At 36.6% G+C, this 18549-nt stretch overlaps 1 protein-coding gene across 2 annotated transcripts in view; it reads right to left on the reverse strand.

Annotated features, from left to right (window-relative positions):
* LOC126374273 (diuretic hormone receptor) overlaps window positions 1-18549 on the reverse strand; it is a 41043-nt gene that overhangs the window by 731 nt on the left and 21763 nt on the right. Inside the window, exons 5-9 of one of the 2 annotated variants that reach the window (XM_050020793.1) lie at window positions 16332-16411; window positions 10034-10156; window positions 8928-9116; window positions 1797-1963; window positions 928-1094 (exon numbers count right to left, since the gene is read on the reverse strand). In XM_050020793.1, the coding sequence (XP_049876750.1) occupies window positions 1082-1094; window positions 1797-1963; window positions 8928-9116; window positions 10034-10156; window positions 16332-16411 (572 nt within the window). In that variant the 3' untranslated portion in view covers window positions 928-1081. Of the gene's footprint in view, window positions 1-927; window positions 1095-1796; window positions 1964-8927; window positions 9117-10033; window positions 10157-16331; window positions 16412-18549 lie in introns of those variants that run through there. The other variant, XM_050020792.1, reaches the window with a different exon arrangement.

The following is an 18549-nucleotide window of genomic DNA, read 5'->3' on the forward strand; positions in this document are numbered from 1 at the left end:
CATTATTCAATGTTCGAAGCTCTTCGTAGCAGATCGCTACGTCGTAGCACTTGCTACGTTTTAGTTATTACGTCTCGAATATTAAATTGGTAAATAATAAGTTGATTAAATTATACATACATAAATTTTTTGACAAATAGATTCAGCTTACATAATAAACGGTCAAAAGCCTCCACTGAATAAAAAGTATTATATTGATTTTGCCGGTGACTGGATTACGATATGAATAGGTTTCATTCGTAGTAGAGCATTCCCAATTCATGCAAAGCGTGAATAAACATGTGAATCAACCCCGTTTTCCTTTAACAAATGAATCATTCAGAAAAGATCAATACAAGGGTTCAAACGTAAAGTTCAAGCAATGAATTCTAATGACAAGCTTTATGTCATGAAAAGGTTTAAAGCTTTAAAATAAAATAAAAAAGGGATTTTTTCGCCGTAAATAATGTATAGTCGGAGACTAACCAGACAAATATGTATTTTATTATCGAGTTTTCGGTCCACAGCAGAAACGAAACCCGAAGTTAATTTGATGGAATGTCGGGTATTGCAAATCTCAAACAATTTTGGGGCAAATTTCAAATATTGCCTAACCAAAATTATTTCAATAAATGCACTGAACCCAGCGACCTAGTTTATTTATAACCGCCTAAACCTGAGGATTGCGGAGTCAAAAATAAAACATGCTTACTTCGACAGAAACTCATGCATTGTTCATGAATTTTAATACGATTAAGGTCGTTCATTTATTGCGGCGGATACCCACGCTACAAACGTTTCGCATTATATGAAATCTTAAATGGTTTTTCCGGGGTACGCATTGAGTGATGTTTACTATAAATGAGATGAGCGTATCGCAGGCCGCAATAGGTGACCGGAAACAAGTCAAAAGCTAAGGCGAAGGTTGAAAATAATAACAAGAACGAAGCGGGTTAAACATTTATTGAGTAACAAAGTAACAAAAAGTAAAAAGAAATATTTGATCCAAATCCACATTATCTTTTGACTATAAACATTTCCTTGTATAAATTTCTTCGTAAATGCAATAGTCCGGTAAGCCTCTGGTGCAAGTGTGGAGCCTTCACACAGTGAGCCTGATGGAAACAGAAATGCTTGATCAAATATGGATTTGGAGTACGAAGGAAAGCAGGGTTCGATCACATCAAGCGAGGTTAAAAAATAAAAGCGCATTCACGTTAAATTGAGCTGATCTGAGCTGATCGGCTCTTGACTATGAAAGGAAAATATGAGCTCCAGTTCGGACGCTTATGTAAGTTATTAGTTGCTTTTCTACTAGACTGACAGTAAGTCGTAGCATAACTGAATAAATGTTATGAGTACATGTACTAGTACATTTGACCTGAATTCAGTTAACACTTTAGTGGACCTATTCTCTAGGTTAAATCTCTAGAGTTACAGGTGTGTTGTGAGATATTCGTCCGGATTATTCATTCATTAATTTTAAAATTAACTGTTGTCAATCCTCCGTCCCTTTCCTTTTCAGCGGATAAAAAATGATGGGTATAATTTAAAATTAGGAGGTGTCTGCAGGAATAGGGGCCAATGTGTGCTTTATTTATTGTGGAATGCTATTAAAATAATGAGTAACATCAACAGCCAAACAACACAACTGCCAGATGTCATCCAAGTCACAAGTCTTCCGCTTAAGTCAGAAGATCCTTCAAATCAATGAATTTGAGTGATGTTCCGCTGTATATCTTATCAAATAAAAAAAAAATGGAAATGCCTCTACCTGCCTAACTTCCAGTAACTGGGCAATAAAATTCCAAGCTTACCGTATGCTCTCCGTCCGCGACCGAGGGGACCAGTCTTTGGAGTAGGATGCCCCTCTCCGCCGCCCCCCTCCGATGGCTCGGCCGGTCTTCCACCGCTCCACGTGGTAGCGGATCGCGTGACGAACTTCCGTGTTCATGAAGCAGTAGAATAGCGCTACTGTGAAGCCCTGTTGATGGAAAACAAGTTGTTATTTTTGGAAGTGTTTCGTGTGGTATATTAGGGATGCAGGAACATCTTAGGCCAGGCACGCACTACGAGTTTTTCGCCGCGCGGCAGAAAAGAGCAGCGGCATAATGTCGCACTGTAATACTGCGCCGCTGCGGTGGCTCCGTCGTCAAGTGCGCGCGATACAATTTAAAACTGTTTGGTAAAGAATTACAGTGCGACATTATGCCGCTGCTTTAAACCATAAGGTTAGACAGTTGGTGTTATAAAGGATTATTAATTCAATCTAACAAATATGTTATACTTTGAATCGTCATGTAATATTTTTATACTTTGAATCGTCATGAACATTTAAATATTTTTTGTTGAACGTCTTATCTGCCTAAAACTACTCAACCTATTTATCCGAGGAAAAGTAGCCGCAAGAAAAAAGTCATCGGCATAGGGCCCTAGATGTTTTTGACTAATAGTAAAATGCAATTTCGTGGGTTAGCTAATTAAGAGATCATTTGAAAATTAACAGTTGCCAATGATCCGTCCCTTTCCTTTTCGGCAGATATGAAAATGACGGATATAACTTATAATAAAATTAGAAGATGTCTGCAGGAATCGGGGCCATTATAATGATATAATTATGTTGCATAACAATGCATCTTAAGTATTTAATATTCCAGACAGGGCAAAGATAGGTAAATGCACCCCGTAAATACGTACCTGAACACTCCGAACAGGCTTCAGTTGCACAATAAACACTGAATAGTCAAACGTGAATACATGTACCTAATGTAAGCTTAGTCTTGAGTTAATTAACTTCGCGACTTTACTAAGTTTCCTACTTTAGCAAGTAACTTATGAACCTAGCCAAGCTATTTATTATATATTCACGTTAGCGAGGCGGAGGAGTATTTGTCGCAGCCCGTGGACCCGCAGCACCCGCCGCTGGCGGTGTGCGTCTCGTCAGCTGGCGGTGCGCCTGACCACTGCGACCGCCCGCCTGAGTCTCGATCTGATACTCGTGGAATGCATTATACAATACGACCAAAATGGAACTTTAACAAGGCTGATTTTAATCATTTATACCATTTAATTGCTTCTATTAATTGGGGTACATTGTATAGCATTCGAGATCCAGAGCAGGCGCTAGACCATTTTTATAATTTATTGTCACTAGTTTTAGAGGACTGTGTGCCGATAAAAAAAGAGCCATCACGTAAAGCAACAAGATATAGTTATCCTGAATGGTATACCGGAGAAATTATTTTCAACATCAAACTAAAGGCGGATTTACATAAACAGTATAAATCGAGCAATAAGAAAAATGACTATAAACTTTTTTCGGAACAAAGAGCAAAGGTCAAACATATGATCACTTTAGCACACGAACAACATAGAAACAGAGTGCAAAGTAGTGTAATGGATAACCCAAAATATTTTTGGAATTATATTAATAATAAGAAAAGTTCACGTAACAAATGTAAAATTACTAAGGACGATGAACAATTGTTAGGCTGTGATGGCGCGACGCAATTAGCTATGTATTTTGAATCGGTATATAGTAAAGTAAGAGCCCAGTTAGATGTAGGATCAGCAATATCGGGAAGCGGGAACAGCAGCTCACGGGTACATGTAGATATGATAGAACATAGTCAGGTGTTGGCGGCGCTAGTGCGTCTTAAACCTAAACGGTCAGCTGGCCCCGATGGGATACCGCCTTATGTAGTCAGAGACTGCAGAATGGTCTTATCAGAACCTTTACTACACATTCTTAATCTCTGTTTAGAAAAATCTATTTTTCCAGAAAGATGGAAAATCACTAGGGTGGTACCTGTACCCAAGAGTAAGGGGAGTACTGATATTACAAATTTTAGACCGGTGGCGATTTTATCTACATTTGCGAAAACTTTTGAGTCCATAATTCAAAAGTGTTTATATCAGCAAATATCATGTCAACTATCAGACGCTCAGCACGGTTTCCGACCGGGGCGGTCTACCACTAGCAACCTCATCAACTCAATGATGTATATAGTTCCTCATGTTGACGCGGGAGTCCAAGTGGAGGCAGCTTTCTTTGACTTCAAAAAAGCGTTTGATATGGTTGACAACGACATACTATTGTCCAAGTTGGCAAGTATGGGTTGCACCCCTAAGCTTCTGAACTTTTTTGCTAGTTATATGAGGGATAGGCAACAGTACGTGGAGTACGCCGGGTTCGAGTCACAGCCGTATTTTACATGGTCGGGTGTGAGTCAGGGTAGTAATTTGGGTCCCCTTAATTTTATTATCATGATAAATGACCTACCTGCAGTTGTGAAAAATGCGTTATGTTTATTATTTGCTGATGACCTTAAGTTACTTCTTGTAATTCGGAATGCTAGTGACTGTAATAACTTTCAGAGGGATATTGACAGTGTGGTCCAGTGGAGTAAACAAAATAAACTATTTTTCAATGCTGCGAAATGTTCAGTACTAACTTTTGGTCGAATGAGGACTCCCCTAAGCACGGAATTTAAAATAGATGGTGAGCCCATGAGAAGAGTCCAAGAGGTTCGTGATTTAGGAATTCAAATGAATAACGAGTTATCCTTTTCAACGTTTGTGACGAAAGTTTGCAAAAATGCTTTTAGACAGTTAGGATTTCTATTGCGTCAAGGTAAAGATTTTTCAAATATTAAAGTTATTATAGCACTATACAATGCCCTGGTTAGGAGTCAGCTGGAATTTAATGCTGTTATCTGGTCTCCACACGAAGCTAAGTACACGCAAATGCTTGAAAAAGTGCAAAATAAATTTACTAGGTACTTATATCAAAAACTGTATGGTGTCTATCCTTTTTATCCGTTAATGTATCCCACTTTATTTGTTCTGGGTATGGTGGGATACAACAAACTGGAAGTTAGGAGGAACCTGGCGTTATCTGTGTACTTGTGTGAAGTATTTCGTGGAATAATTCACAATCCCAGTGCACTAGCATATTTAAAAGTAAGTGTACCCGACAGATATGTGTATCGGAGAAGGATGCCTCGGCTGTTCAGCGTTGCCAGGGGACGGACGAACCTTGTAAACAAATCGCCCCTGACTCGAGCACTGCACACACTTAATGAGATCGCAGAAAGGACTGATATATTTATATGTAGCCTGGCCGAATTCCGAAGGGTCACCTTATATGTTACATGCTATGTACTATATAATTAATTGCTCCTACTTTAAGATTTGTATAATTATGTATATTTCTAGTGAACTATTGTATTGGGATAGTCTTGTAAAGATAGTTCTAGAACATTGATAAATAAATAAATAATAATAAATAATAATATTTGACGTGGCTTTCTGCTGTCGAGATTTGGCATGAGATGATGGAATGGCTTGCATTATGTTGATGTGTTATTGTATGTTTACACATTGCCATAGAATAGGGAATAATGCTATGTACAGAACAGCAACTCTCTGCTCGCCACCAGCGGCTGATCTAAGTGTACTTTACCCCCCTTGATTTTGCGTTAGTCTTCAATCGTACGGGCGTCACACGTCACACACACAGACGCGCGTGTACGATAACGTCAATATCTAGTGTCAGTGTAAAACGCGATGTTTTGTATGCAGAGTACGGGGTGTGACATTAGCAATATGGGCACCTACTTGATTGATGCTGTTTAATTTTGTTAGTTTACCGCACTTATAATTCCAATGTAGGTGGGTGGGTTTATTTATCTCTGTGGGGGAATACCAATAAAGTTCTGAAGATGATAGCGGAGTGATTCGACTCGCCTGTTTTCGGACGGTTCACAGAAATACACATAGCATGTGTGAGGAAGTAAATCGTGTTCGACGGCTAACATTTTATTGTATTTATGTTGTCAGGTTGTACCAACATAGTTTTTTAAGCATTTTTTTACTAAAAATTTGCAATTATCTAAAAAATAATCATTTATTTTATCTATGAACAAAAAGTAAAGATGAAACTCGTTTTCTAAAGATTTACGGCCTACCCATATCAGTCCGGCCAATAGGCATGTTTACGTAAGTAGAATTTGGCACAACATTCTCTAGATCGCGGAGTAAGGGCAATTTTTTTAACGGACTTGAGACGCGCCTTGATTTCATTGCCAAATTTCTCTTGAATACGCTACTGGGAAAGCGACAGAAATGTCCATGAAATATGTTTAGGAGTCACGCGATTTCGTTGAAAAATCAGGTTAGAAAAGTTGCTTTATTCGGGATCGTAGGGCCCAAGGTCTTTGTAAAATTTTACTTTTGTGTCTGGAAAACCAGAACTCACGATATTTAATCTATTTAGAAGTACTTACCTACATGTCTGCGGAAGAAAATGGTGGAAAATAGAGGAAAATTTATCGAGATATGGCGTTTTTGTTATATTATAAGAAATTGTATAATTATAATTTAGTCGTTTATTAAGAAAATTGTTTTTGACAGACCAGTTGTATCGTAGCAGTATATTATGTTTATTTGTCAACAAAGCAGATTGCGTTTATATGGACACAAAATTAAATTGTCACCCTTAAATACAAATCACTAATCAAACCAGGACGGTGTCTTTAAAGCCATTTAAACTTAACTAGACTTAAAGCTTACGGGCTTGCGGTCTCTGGCTTTGATCTAGCAATTCTAACATCAACTGTTTTATTTACGTACTTCTATAGTTAAACAGGTTGAACAAGAAATAACTTGTTTTTGTTTATGTCTAAAGCCGTGTTTTGCGTTAGAAATTTTGCGGTAAGTAATCCCTGGGAGCGACTTGTACGTGTGAGTGAAACAAGACAAATCAAGGTGAATCAAAGACAAGGGGCCTGTTTAATAAAACTTACAATTGTAAATTACAATGACAATTTGATAATATAATTATTATACATTGCGGTGTTAGTGATCACAAATATTTTGCAGTTTCATATTAGCTACGAAATGAACACCAAATTGTCGTTGTAATTTACAATTGTAAGTTTTATGAAAGAAGCCCAAGGATTTGGTTTGCAGAGCCGCAGATATGTTTCACCGACAGATTCTTTTTTATTGCGTTCGTATGTTGATTTATTTAGCGGAGGTTCGGTAGAGTCAGTAGAGGAAGACCTAAGCGAACATCATCTACATTATCCCGTTTTTTCACAGGGTCCGATTACCTGACCTGAAGATTTGACAGGTCCGGTTTATTACAGAAGCGACTGCCTGTCTGACCTTCCAACCCGCGAAGGCAAAACCAGCCCAATACAGATTAGGCACATACCTCCGAAAATGCATTTCTCGGGAATGTGGATTTCCTCACGATGTTTTCCTTCGCCGCTGAGCACGTGATAATTATATATAATCCAAATATGAATTCGAAACCAAATTCGACATCTTTGGTTTAGGCCTGTGCTGGATTCGAACCTGCGACCTCAAAGTGAGAGGCAAGTGTTCTGCCAACTGGGCTCGCCTTAGGAAAACGTATGCGAACATTATTATTATTGTTATTTCTGGCCGATTGATTGCAAGGCAAAGGCTTTATTCTTCCACGCGAACATACCGCGATTAAATTTAGGATGTTTTATTAAAGAAAGGGCAGGGTAACTATAAACCGGCGAGTAGTATGAAGATTTTAAAATTAGAATATTCCATACGTGTGACATGTTCTTACTCTCGGCAGTTTTCATGTCTCGGAGCCTTCTTTTGTTCTCAGAAGGCTCTAAGAACATGAAATCTGCCGAGAGTAGAAACATATTACACGTATGGAACATTCTAGTTTTAATTTTCGTCTTAAAATCAAATCAAATTACTTTATTGCACCCACACGAAAGAATTTTAAAACCCACACAAGAAATATTATAGGACAATTAGCAACCTTATTGCTCTACAGCAATTTATTTCAGGTAACCAGGGGTTGGAAACATTGATATTGTATTTAAATGCAACAACAAGGATTATTTAAAATTAATTTAACAAATATTTCATATTTAATCTGTGTGAGAGAGATCATTTGCTGTCACACGTAACTCCATAACTGTGATGTGTGTTCGCTAATTAAATTACTCAATTAAGGTATATGTTTACATTGATTATGAAGCCAGGATGGTATACGTTATTCTGTTTTGGTCGTATGCTATTTTATAATGGTATTTTGTTACATAATAATGTAGCATGATGGTGGGCTATTTTCCGCATTTAGACACGTGGAGGGCGCAATATGCGTGAATAATATAGTATGAAATATAAACAAAATATCATTCACTCATGATATTCCTTCTGAGTGACTGATATTTTTGTTTATATTTCGTGACTGAAGAAGCACTTCTTTATTTCTCACGGCTTAATATGATACGTTATTGACATGCAATACTAAAACAAATGAAAACTAGAGTTAATAGTAAAGCACTGGCGCATATAAAGTTTCAAATTATTTGACGATTGCATCTGGAAATCGCAGCCGCAAGAGGTTAAATCATATCACACCTAATTACAAAAAATAGGTCTTTTTAAAAAATAATCCACGCGATTTATATATGTGTTGACCTCCGTGATCCAGTGGTTGAGCGTTGGGCTCACGATCCGGAGGCCCCGGGTTCGAATCCCGGTGGGGACATATCACAAAAATCTCTTTGTGATTCCTAGTTTGGTTAGGACACTACAGGCTGATCACCTGATTGTCCGAAAGTAAGATGATCCGTGCTTCGGAAGGCACGTTAAGCCGTTGGTCCCGGTTACTACTTACTGATGTAAGTATGTAGTCGTTATAAGAGACATGTCTGGAGCCTTTGGCGGCTCAGTAATAACCCTGACTCTAGTGTTGATGAGTTTGGTATTCCACTTCACAACCCACACGATAAAAAGAAGATATATGTATATACGCGACATGCATCAATACTACTCATAAAATATTTCATGAGATTTCGTTTAGAAAAATGTACTTACACCTCTAAAGATAAAGATTTTTATTGTGCATAAATTTAGGTCTAATTATAAACATAAAATTAAAGTACCTGTGTAGACAACATCAAGGCTCTGGTGTAGTCAAAGGCGTGGGCGAACCACGAGTCGTCGCTCGGCCCACACAAAACTAGCAAGTTAGTGATGCCCAGCAGTGGGATCAATACCAATAGCGCTTTCGTCGCTTTCCGGTACTGCTCAGTCTCCAGTGTGTTCGCTGACCGAAGTTTCGTTATTAATACCTGTTGAATTGTAAAAACAAAAAAAAACTTTTTAATAAAATTTAATATATTTTTTCTTTCACTCTAATGCGTGGGATGTATTGGTACATAATGTGTAACCAATAGCCTACTTATATGCATCTATATATAAGCTACGTATCTCTTCACTTAATTGGAATAAACATCTGTATTGTGACAACATTCGATCTTTCATTACGCGTCTGCTCTCGTCCTCACATTATGTTAATTAATTTATTACACACATACAAAACAATAAGGTCGTTATCCCTAATGGGGTGGTGAATTACAAGTAATCAAATGAAAACCTGCAGCCACCAAACGCGAAGTCTTAAGATGAATTATGTTGAAAGTGTGAGGAGTGGTGAAGAGAGATCTGCCCTCAAGGCATAGCAATGGCATCGCGTAGATAGCATTCGCTGTGTTTATTGGTAGAAACCCTCGATATAATTCCCGACGTGCGCGGCGCGGTTGTGCAGCTTATCCCTAAAGGACAATTTCATTGTCAGATCCCTTTTTTGTTTTAAACAAACCGGTTTAAAACCCCTTTCAAACATCAGCTTACCGCCCATTGATATGCCCTGGAAGATAAGCAGCTGAACGCATTCCGTTATTCGCTTCGAGCACAGTTTCAAATTAATTTAATTTAATATGGTATTAAAAAATAATCTCAGGAATTCGAAAATTAAAGTTTATATATGAATGCCGTTTTGACGTAAAACAGGACGTAACTGCCGAGTCTATTGATGTTAATTAATTACATGACAACCTCTTTTGCTTAATGCCTTTGGCTTTGGACGACGCAACGTATGAGTGTAATGTATTGTAAATGATACCCGTTCAAATTAACAAGACACCTCGCCTCAGGGGTATACCTATCAGAGATGTATTTAAATTGCACGGGTTATAAGTATACTTACCCACATAATCCTGATGAGGAAGAACAGGTTCAGCGCAAGGCCTGCGAGTGCTGGTGCCTTGTGGATCCAGTCTACTTGGTGCTCGTGCATCCATAGACACATCTTGGTTTCAGTCACTGACAGCTGATTAAGAAAAAAAAAGATTTGATTAAAAATTAGAACACATTTCAGAAAATAGATAGGGTGTTCGATTGAGTCAAAGATAAATATAAAATGCTAAACTACAAATAGAAGCCTGTCTAAGATGATCAGAAATCAATTTCATTATACTTTTCTACTTATTTTCGAATTTTATTTATGAATTAAGTAACAATGAGTACGACGTTTGACCGCTTTTATTGATGTCGAGTATTTCTTGACGTCAAGATGGCGGTCCTACAGTTTAACGTGTATATCTTTTGAATGATAAAGGAATAGATTTTTTAGTTTACGTACTAAATAGTACTGAGTACTATTATCTAAAAATATGCAATTGAAATTGTAAGAAGGTGCCTATTCAGTCTTGCCTTAAAGGAACTCAACCTATCGCAGTTATAAACTCAAACCTTGTAATTTGTCTTCTTTGACTCAATTCTGTACCGTCGGTGAAAAGTAATACAAGTCCAAAATTCAAGTTTTGAGAAAATCGAGTTTAAAGTTAAAAATATTCTAGCTCGCGACTTATAAGGAATAATGGAACAGAAGTTAGATGTGTCGATAGGTGATGGTGGAAGGTTTCTTTTCTAATATTTAGTTATATTTAGAACCTAAACAGAAATGGTAGAGGATCAAAATAAATTACATGTATCAGTTGACACCAACTTTTATACTGTGTAAATTGATACAAGTCTACTTATACCTTTTTACACACATAACTATACAAAAGTCATCGTTGATATATCATATTTCAATTAATAATTTTACAGTCTTATTCTACAAAAAACAAAATGTCTTGGAAGAAACTTTATTTCATAAAGTTGTAGAAAGGCAAAATTATATTTATTTTCTTTAAAAAGTAAAGAAACGTAACTTATATCAATTGACACAAACGATAAACTATAACGAATTTGTGTCAAGTGGTTTAACATGACTTATTTTTTCGGTTTTATTGTGTAAAATGATACATGTTTTTACGAATTTCTAGTAATAAATACATATAAAGATGGTACACGTATATATAGTGTAAGGTGGCGATAATAAGATATTTTTGTTATGATTTTACTCTCAAAACTAATAAATAACCGGTCAAAACCACCATTGTTGCCCGCTACAAACACATTTTGTCCACTACACTACGCCCCTAATCAAAACCACTTTTTTCCACCCCTAACAAATGAAGGTAAGAGAAATCATATTAAGACTGGTCATTAGGAATGTTTCGGGCTAGCCTGGCAGTATGGCCTGAAGATAAAGGTGATGTACCTACGTACTTTTAAACCAAAATCACACAAACCGGTAAGTGTTACTTCTTTCCTGCTGAAACTATTTAAAAGATCACAACTCATTCCTTAATCAAAATCCCCTAAAGTAAAGTAACATTCGATATTTCGAATTATCAAAATTCCCGGTCTAAGGGTAGCCCGCAACATTGACAGAACGATAAACGGAGTCGAATCAATGTTGACGATAAGAATAGGTAGTGAAAATGAAGATCATTGGTTTACCTCCAAACCTATACGTTACACAGGGCTATCCTCAGGGTAGGTCTTATCACCTTTACCATGGTCTGTTATGGTTAAGCTAAATGAGCTCGTTTCCGCAAAACTCTACACGTAAGCACACGTGGGGGACTTTCCGCGTATCCTCGCGTATGGACCACTATTGTGAAGTGGTTAAACTTCCCACTATATCATCATCACCCTCCTGCCCTTATCTCACTCTAGGTGGGGTCGGCACAACATGTATGGGTAAATGTTCCATCTTCTTCTTCTTCTATCGTGTGGATTGTGAGGTGAATTACCAACCCCATCAACCCTGGTGTCAGGGTTATAACTGAGCCGCCATAGGCCCCTAACTTGACTCAATGAATACTCGAATGTCCCATATGTAATGTTATTATTGACTATGTAAGCCTACTAACTCCTTTCAGAAGCTCAAATACCTCCTGGGATTTTTACAAACTTTGTGACCTGGTTTAATTAAGGGGTTGTGCCCGTGGTGTTGCCAATTATTTATTCTAATCTAATCTATCCTACAAGATCCCACTGCTGTGCAAAGGCCTCCCCTTCCTCTTTCCATTTTTCACAGTCCTGTGCGTAATTCTTTCTTATGTAATCAAAATGCAGAAAAAAATATTACTGGTGTTGCTCAAGAGTTCAGAGTAGTTATTCCGTTTATAAAAATGAGGTAACTCGACAAATTTACACCATTCAACGTGTTTGAGAAACTGGTAATCTTCTCTTGAGAAGATGTGGCAGATCCCGATGCTGCCGATGCCAAGCTGGATCCCAGTAGGACCTTAAACCCAAAAGTATGTACGATCATCTACGGCTGTGTAGGTTCAAAAATACCATTACCGGCGCTTGCATCAAAGATCTAACCAGCGTGTATTGAATGGCTTGCATATTAATTGGAGCTCGATAATATTTGGAGCCATTATTTCACGTCTACAACCTCCTTAGCAATGAAGGCAGCGTTCAATCTGCCGCCGCTTAACCTGCATGTATTCAAGAAAACTATGTAAAACAGCTATGCTTCGAGCTAAGGGAAGGAGACTAACGACAGTTATGACAAATCTCAAATACCTCTTGACTAACCCTGCCATGGTGATAACGACGCCATAATCAGGACCCACAACTTATTGAGGTACTGTAATTAAGTACTACAAGGCGGCTATAGCAGAAAGAGAAAAAACACGGTTTGGTCTGAAGTACTAACTTAACCTATACCCATTCACAATGCGGATCAGATATGGTTTGCTGTGGCTCTAGACAAAATGTCTTCCCATAGACAGGTTTATGCGGAGGTCACTCTAGGATACACACTGGTGGCGCATGGAATCGAACTTGTATGTATCATTATACACGACACGATATTGATATTCAAGATCGTATTTTCTGAAATATTTTGATATATATTAATTTATATTACTTTTCACGAAAAAATAAATTTGGTGTTTGATGTTACAACTAAAATTATATCATTAAACACGGACCGTGAGAATTCAAGGATTGCGTGTATTTTAATATATGTTGAGTTGCATTTACTTACACCAAAATATTTAATGAAAATCTTCATTTCACTTTAATACAAGTTAAGATGAATTATGTTACACGTGTTATAACAGCATGAATCCTTCACAAACAGTACTTATATCACTGAACACAAAAATTATCTCCGTATTTATAATAGCTACAGTTACGAGAATTAGACAGAAAGAAAGAGAATTTTTTGAACATGAAGTGTGTGCTAATAACTCAAAAGTGATACAACTCGAGTTGTATTACTTTTCACCGACGGTACAGAATTGTGACTGTGCTCTTTAAAGAATGTTTTGAAAATGCTCATAATGCCCATTTTTACGAAAACCTGGGTAGGCAGAGACTATGGGATTCCATTTGCTTCGATCCTTCTTCGATTCTCTTGCTTCCTCCACATTCATTAATCGTAAAAAAACGATATTTAAAATGTTCATTTTCAGTAACAAATAAAAACATAAAAAGCAATGTTTTCAAATACTACGACTAAAATACATTAATGTACATTGTACGTGAGTATAGAGTAATTCATTAGCATTTGCACATTGTTTATCTTAAAACGTAATCGTTTGTGATAAGGGTACACTCCTACAATTACGTAAGTACGTATAATGTTTTGGACTTTGGATGAGACTAAACTGGTTTGACGTCATTACGGTATAGATAAGTGTGGTGTGATACGCTAGGTATCATACTACATTCCATTGTTTTGTAAACAGTGCATATTTTACACTACTTTTAGTGATATTTTATTTACTACAGATTAATAAATTTAGTTTCTTTTTCTAAATTAATTTAGTTATATTATTTTTAGAATCGAATATTTTTTCTTAAGTTACTCGAAAATGGTTCTAATAATAATATTGTCAAAATAAACTAACGTGTCCCATAGCTCAGTTTTTGTGTTTCTTGACATGGGGCGGTTTGAAAAAATTTTACGAATTGAATTGACCTCTCAAAACTTACTCCTCAAAAGAAGTATATATGGAGATGTAATTTTTGGGGAAGACAATAATAAGCCTTTAATATGAAATGTATAGGAAAGATTCTACCATTAAACAAGTGAGACCAGGCTACCTATTTTCTTTCCACACGATATAAAGATGTATATACTTAGAACACTTTTGGTTGCATATTCCTTGTAAATCCAGCAACGAATGTAGACTAACTCAGTATTTTTTTTTTAAAGAGTATAAACTTAAAAGCTGTGAATTCTGCCGTCGAAGTCTCTCGATATGTCTTCATCTATCAAGGTTATAGAGCTGTCCTCATTTTTACTTGCCACCCGATACGAAACTCAACGGTTAAAGACAAATTCCAACATTTGTTATTAAGTTTTTTAACCTGTAAGTAACACAGTTTTCTTTTGATTGAGATGTTGGAACAGATGTAGCATCAACTTTTCTTTCTTTTTTTGTATTGCTTGCTTACTTAATTTATTTATTAATTCTGTCTACTCAGTGATGCATGTATTAGTTATAAGTGGAGACTTCATTGGCTAATGTACAAACTATTTGCATTTTTTAAATTGTTACTTAAGCTGTTTGTTTCCCGATTTGAAATAAATAAATGTTTGCGCATAGGTAAGTGGATGCTAATTAAACATTAATTAAGTATTGATAGTGGTTATTGAACAGGGATACATTAATTCATTTAAAAATATAAATTGAGATCACGATTCGTACATATATTTATTTTTTACGTTTTGTTCCCATCACCTAAGTATTGTTTCATATCTTTCAAAGCCAGGGGACCAGTCATAATTTCATAAAACATGAAAGGTAAGGAATATGAAAAGTCCCATGACTGACATTAGATTTATTAGAAAAGATGGTGACTGTTACTGAAATTGGAATTCACGAGTCCTCGGTGACAGACATATAAATAACAAAGACTTTATAATGTGACAAGGAATCCGAAGGATCTCCACGACGATCATTATTAGCCGTACGACGCCCACTGCTGGGCACAGGCCTCCCCTCAATCGACCGGAGGGGGTATGGAGCATACTCCACCACGCTGCTCCACTGCGGGTTGGTGGAGGTGTTTTTACGGCTAATAGCCGGGACCACCGGCTTAACGTGCCCTCCGAAGCACGGAATCATCTTACTTTTTCAGACAATCAGGTGATTCAATCCTGAAAAGTCCTTACCAAACAAAGGAAAGTCTCACAAAGTGATTTCGACAATGTCCCCATCGGGAATCGAACCCGGACCGCCAGATCGTGAGCCTAACGCTCTAACCAGTAGACCACGGAGGCTGTTTGTTGGAGGATGTTTTTATTAGGATACCAGAAATACTCCGCAATATTTCATAATGGGTAATAGGTACCTTCCCATCACAAATTGTTGCGAAGTTTCGATTGGACTGTCTGTGTAAGCCGTTGACAATGCGCATTGTAGCATAGAACAGAACTTAGAGTATTATAATCTTACTTCCTTGAGTTCTGCAATGGTTCTGTATTGACAATAAACATTTGTCATCATTCTACAATAAAACTCGTGATTCATTTGGGAATAAGGTCCATGTTTCTTTAACAATTTCCGCTCATTTACCAATAAATTCGCTAGCATAATAGCTAGCTAGTGTAGTTGTAGTATATTACCTATAAACTCAGAGGCGGGGTATAGATATCTATCATATTTTGACTCAATAATTGGTTTCAGCGCTGTATATCTAATTTCATGATGATGGAACGGCATAGAAATACCACTAAATATGTTAAAACAGATACGGTAATTATGACGAAGCCGCATAATTTATACGACCTCTGGTGTTGACACCGATAATCAATCATGAAGCGCTTAAGTTTAAAAGCATTACAAAGTTGCTTTTTCATCCCTACGGATAATCTCTTGAAACTTTAAAGCAATTACAAGCAGATATTTTAAAACAGTAGTGTGTGCTTGTAATTGTTTTAAAGTTTTGAGAGTTCAAAATGATCAGGCTATAATATAATTATTATTAATATATCATTTGCAGTAAGCTCACCTAGGAAACTCTATAGAGCATATAAACAGTCGTGTGTGAGCGTGTGTGTGTGTGTGTGTGGGCGTGTGCTTGTGCGTGTGTGTGCGTGTGCGTGATTGTGTGTGTCCCTATAATAAAAGCACAAGTCTCACCGCGTCAGGCCCTGTTGACTGCACGACGTTGACAAAACATCGGGATATCACCCATATTGTGATGAAAACGGCTGGGGCTCCTGTAAACACACATAACACTTTACTGTTGCGTCGTGGTAATTGTCAGTTTATTTATTTATTTTTATACATTTATTGTTACAAAAACTTTGTTAGAAACATTATTATTAATATGACGTAGTTAAACCCCGAGAAGGTTTGTCCCGACACTATACCCACAACACGTATTAACGAATGATGAACAATGTCATGGTTAGCTTTATACAAGTAGTACAGTCATGAGCAATTATAATGTACCCACTTTAGGACTCTGTCGCACTAACATATTTAACATTTAGTGAGACTTACAGTTCAATTTGTCAAAAAAGTTAATGTGACATGGTACCAAAGTGTATACATATTAATGCTCGTGACCGTACCAGCATTTTAAGAATTATGGACTTCGTATCAACAGTGTATGTAAGTTGTCTTTAATTACTTGTAATTATGCTCACCCCATTAGTGTTTACGGACGTGAGTTTACTTATATAGAACATTTTAAACATTTGAAATAGAACTAGATGAATCAGTATTTTACATTTACTACGTACATTTGTGTACCCATAATACATAGGCTTATATTTATATACATAATGTTATAGAAGCCTTATATAACTTCTGTGCGCCGAAATTAAATAACTTTAGAATAGTATGAATAACTAGTAGAATTCTGTATTTTGACATTAATTTCATACGAACTACTACATTAAGACGTGGACGCTGAGATGCTGGTCTAACAGAAACCTCAGGGGAACGTGGGTACTCAGATCATTTTGCGATGGATGTGACCTCTGGATAACCCAAATGGGGATATAGCCGTGAACTTAAATATGTAATGTATAAAGAATCGATACAACACAGCAATAAATCAACATAAAACAGACCAAAAATAACTAATCTGTAATATATTGTTGTTTCGTAAAACTGTTGAGTAACGCTTACTAGGTTGAACAATGTTTTGGCTTTAATCAGCAATTCAAACAAACAATCTATCACGATGTCTTGTCAGAATCCTCTGATCTGTAAATAACATGTAAGTATTTGATCGCGTCTATCTTATATCGTCTAATAAATAACTTTATTCGAATGTAAGTTGTCAGCAACGCTATGAGGGATTTTCCAGACCACGTTCACCAAAAGCAATATAGATGGCGATGTACAGCTTTAACGCGATACCGACCCCGCCAGCGAGGCCGACGATTTCCCTCTATCAGCGCTTATTGCTATCGACCCGCTAGGGTCGATTAATTCTTTCGAATATTTTTCCTCTCAGACTACGTCCTGAGCCGAGGTTCGCGCCCAACTGGGCACCCTCATGCCTGTTGTCTTAAACGTTGTGCCGGGTGAGAACCTTCAGCGCTCCCCATTTGTCCGGCCAAGTAGTTAATGCAAATCTACAATAAGTCACGTCAAGAAAAAAGCTTTAACGCGATAATTACCTATTTTCTCATTACACGGGTACATAATTATTCCGAAAAACAATGTAATGGAAGAAGCATATATAAAACTAATTGTTGCTTGATATTTGGATTACATTATGTATAAGAACTATGTAATCAAAAATATTTATACCCAAAACAAAGATAAAAGAGGCATTTGTCTGTTATCCATGAAATAAGAAGGTTAAACGAAAATCTGTACAGCGCCATCTATGTTGTTTTGGAGGAACATAGCCTGAAATCTATAAAATGCATTTCATGCTTTGAAAACCTCTTTTAAGGTTCATAATAGTAAAGTAGGTAGATACAACTTGACTTTATCATCATTACTGGACCTGTATAGCGCACTATGTTATTTGGGCAGTCAAAATGGCGGATGTTCTATTAAGTACTAATATTTTATTATTCTGTACCTAAATTAAAAATGTAAATACCTCTTTAAGAACTCAATTATAACCATATTAAGGCTCATTCACTATTTTATATAGACATTATAAAATGTAGTAGTTAAAGCTAAGTAAGAACCAAATTTATAACTCAAAATTTATATACGAATGCAACATGACTACACGGAGATTACAAAGTTAATTTCCATAAACTATATATAAGTAGTTTGATAACTAACATTTATAATTTACTAATTCTAAAATTTTTATTTTTTTTGACAAGATGTTTTCATTTCATTAAATAAGATTATGTTTAATAGGAGCAGCCTTTTACAC

This window comes from Pectinophora gossypiella, chromosome 17 (genome assembly GCF_024362695.1).
Source record: "Pectinophora gossypiella chromosome 17, ilPecGoss1.1, whole genome shotgun sequence".
Lineage (NCBI taxonomy): Eukaryota > Metazoa > Arthropoda > Insecta > Lepidoptera > Gelechiidae > Pectinophora > Pectinophora gossypiella.